Source organism: Eufriesea mexicana, unplaced genomic scaffold (genome assembly GCF_001483705.2).
Source record: "Eufriesea mexicana isolate 0111107269 unplaced genomic scaffold, ASM148370v2 scaffold1844, whole genome shotgun sequence".
Taxonomy (NCBI): Eukaryota; Metazoa; Arthropoda; class Insecta; order Hymenoptera; family Apidae; genus Eufriesea; species Eufriesea mexicana.
The window spans coordinates 118,417-121,423 of NW_016909945.1; the positions used below are offsets into that span (position 1 = coordinate 118,417).

General features: G+C 24.0%; 1 protein-coding gene across 1 annotated transcript in view; it reads left to right on the forward strand.

Annotated features, from left to right (window-relative positions):
* The window catches only part of LOC108549243 (probable cytochrome P450 6a14), a 6,843-nt gene extending 6,362 nt beyond the window's left edge, over positions 1 to 481 (forward strand). The window contains exon 5 of the mRNA XM_017902538.1: positions 268 to 481. Within this exon, the coding sequence (XP_017758027.1) occupies positions 268 to 434 (167 nt within the window). The 3' untranslated portion in view covers positions 435 to 481. The remainder of the gene's footprint in view (positions 1 to 267) is intronic.
* Positions 482 to 3,007: the final 2,526 nt, after the last annotated feature.

Genomic DNA, 3,007 nt, shown 5'->3' on the forward strand with positions numbered 1-3,007 from the left:
ATTAATAATAATTATAATATAATAATAACGTTATTGCGATAATTGTTTTAATTATTATATTATAATTATTATGTAATGAAATAGTTTCATATATTATATATTAAGTAATACAATTTTAAAATAATTATTTACATACGAAATAACGTTATGCACATATTATATGTATACTAATTTATATAAATTATTTATAACAATTATATATTACTAATGATAACCATAATATGTACTTTATATTTGTGAAATAATTTTGAATAATTTTCTATTCAGGTGCAAGATTTGCGAAGAATCAGTCAAAGGTGTCAATCATCAGTATCTTATCGAAATTCAGAATCGAGGAATGCGAGAAAACGTTCAAAGAATATGACATAGATAAGAAGTCATTGTTCTTCCTGCAGCCAACACACGGATTGTACGTGAAGTTGACAAGACTCTAAGCATAAGAGCATTTGCATTTCGACAATTTGTAGTGAAATTAATGATACATTGAGTATAGTGAAAATGATAATATTTTACTTATCATTCTACTTTATATTGTATGATATATCGTTTGCTTTTAATGTTTGCTAAAATAGTTCCTTGCTTGATATACTCCTAACTCATAAGAGAATTCACACAAACATGAACATTATTGTATGATTATGTTACATTTACAGATTTTAACACACACAATTATCTTCTGCACTTGAGATTTGTGTAGTGGTTGAAATAGAAGATATTTTTTATTTATGAAATTGTTTGTTATACTTAATTAATCGTGCATCATCAAAAGTATAAATTTAATTTCTGCATATCGATACTTTCTTGCAAATAATAATATTCAATGCACTTGAGTATTAATCCTTTGCACTTTTCATTCTCTTTTTAGACAATTTCTATAGACAGTTCTATAATTTCAAGTATTTTATTTTAAATGTATCTCCAGAGATGGTTCACAGATAGGATGGAATTTAAACAAATTTTTGTTATTAATTACATTGATAATAACATTGGAACTTTGCAGAAATATTCATCGAATTTCTAAATAAGAACGAATGAAATTAAAATTGGCTTACACTTGACAAGGGATTTTAATAGATTAACATTCAATAAAATTTGCATTCTACGTGGACTACATTACCAAAGTAACAAGAATAAAACACGAAAATTGAAATGAAAATGAAAAATAGACAAACAAATTGATAGACAGAATTGAAATAAAAATGAAAAATAGATAAACAAATTAATAGAAAGAATTGAAATAAAAGTGAAAAATATATAAACAAATTACTGGTCCTTTATAACTAACCACGCTATATATACTATACTATATACTATTAGTATATATACTATATTTGAAAAATTATCACGAAAAATAGTTGCACAATTATATTTCTTAAGAAGCTTTCACAGTTGCACACTAGAGTAAAACTCTGAATAAGAATAAAACTCGAAAATTTAAATAAAAATGAAAAACAAACAAACAAAGTGATAGATAGAATTGAAATAAATATGAACAATAGATAAATAAATTAATAGACAGAATTGAAATAAAAGTGAAAAGTACATAAATAAATTACTAGTTCTTTATATCTTCCACGCTATATATACTATTACTATATATACTATTCTATATACTATACCCGGAAAATTATCAAGAAAAATCACAGAAAATAAATAAACAAATCGGTATACAGAATTGAAATAAAAATAATATATAGATAAACAAATTAATGGACAGAATTAATCAATAAAAGTGAAAAATATATGAACAAATTACTGGTCCTTTATAACTAACCACGCTATATATACTATACTATATACTATTAGTATATATACTATATTTGAAAAATTATCACGAAAAATAGTTGCACAATTATGTTCCTTACGAAGCTTTCACAGTTGCACACTAGAGTAAAACTCTGAATAAGAATAAAACTCGAAAATTTAAATAAAAATGAAAAACAAACAAACAAAGTGATAGATAGAATTGAAATAAATATGAACAATAGATAAATAAATTAATAGACAGAATTGAAATAAAAGTGAAAAGTACATAAATAAATTACTAGTCCTTTATATCTTCCACGCTATATATACTATTACTATATATACTATTCTATATACTATACCCGGAAAATTATCAAGAAAAATCACAGAAAATAAATAAACAAATCGGTATACAGAATTGAAATAAAAATAATATATAGATAAACAAATTAATGGACAGAATTAATCAATAAAAGTGAAAAATATATGAACAAATTACTGGTCCTTTATAACTAACCACGCTATATATACTATACTATATACTATTAGTATATATACTATATTTGAAAAATTATCACGAAAAATAGTTGCACAATTATGTTCCTTACGAAGCTTTCACAGTTGCACACTAGAGTAAAACTCTGAATAAGAATAAAACTCGAAAATTTAAATAAAAATGAAAAACAAACAAACAAAGTGATAGACAGAATTGAAATAAATATGAACAATAGATAAATAAATTAATAGACAGAATTGAAATAAAAGTGAAAAGTACATAAATAAATTACTAGTTCTTTATATCTTCCACGCTATATATACTATTACTATATATACTATTCTATATACTATACCCGAAAAATTATCAAGAAAAATCACAGAAAATAAATAAACAAATCGGTATACAGAATTGAAATAAAAATAATATATAGATAAACAAATTAATGGACAGAATTAATCAATAAAAGTGAAAAATATATAAACAAATTACTAGTCCTTTATAACTAACCACGCTAAATATACTATACTATATACTATACCAGAAGAATTACCACGAAAAATAGTTGCACAATTATACCCCCTAAGAAACTTTCACAGTTGCACTCCGGAGTTCTTAAATCAGTAATTCTTCAAACCACGCCAAAGTTAGTACATTTCTTCCCTCCAGTCCTGTTTAATTTCAGAATGCAAATTCGAAGCCAAATATAAAGTTCCAGAAGAGCTTGAACTCGGTAATTCCAAAAATAAAAATACTTTCCACATC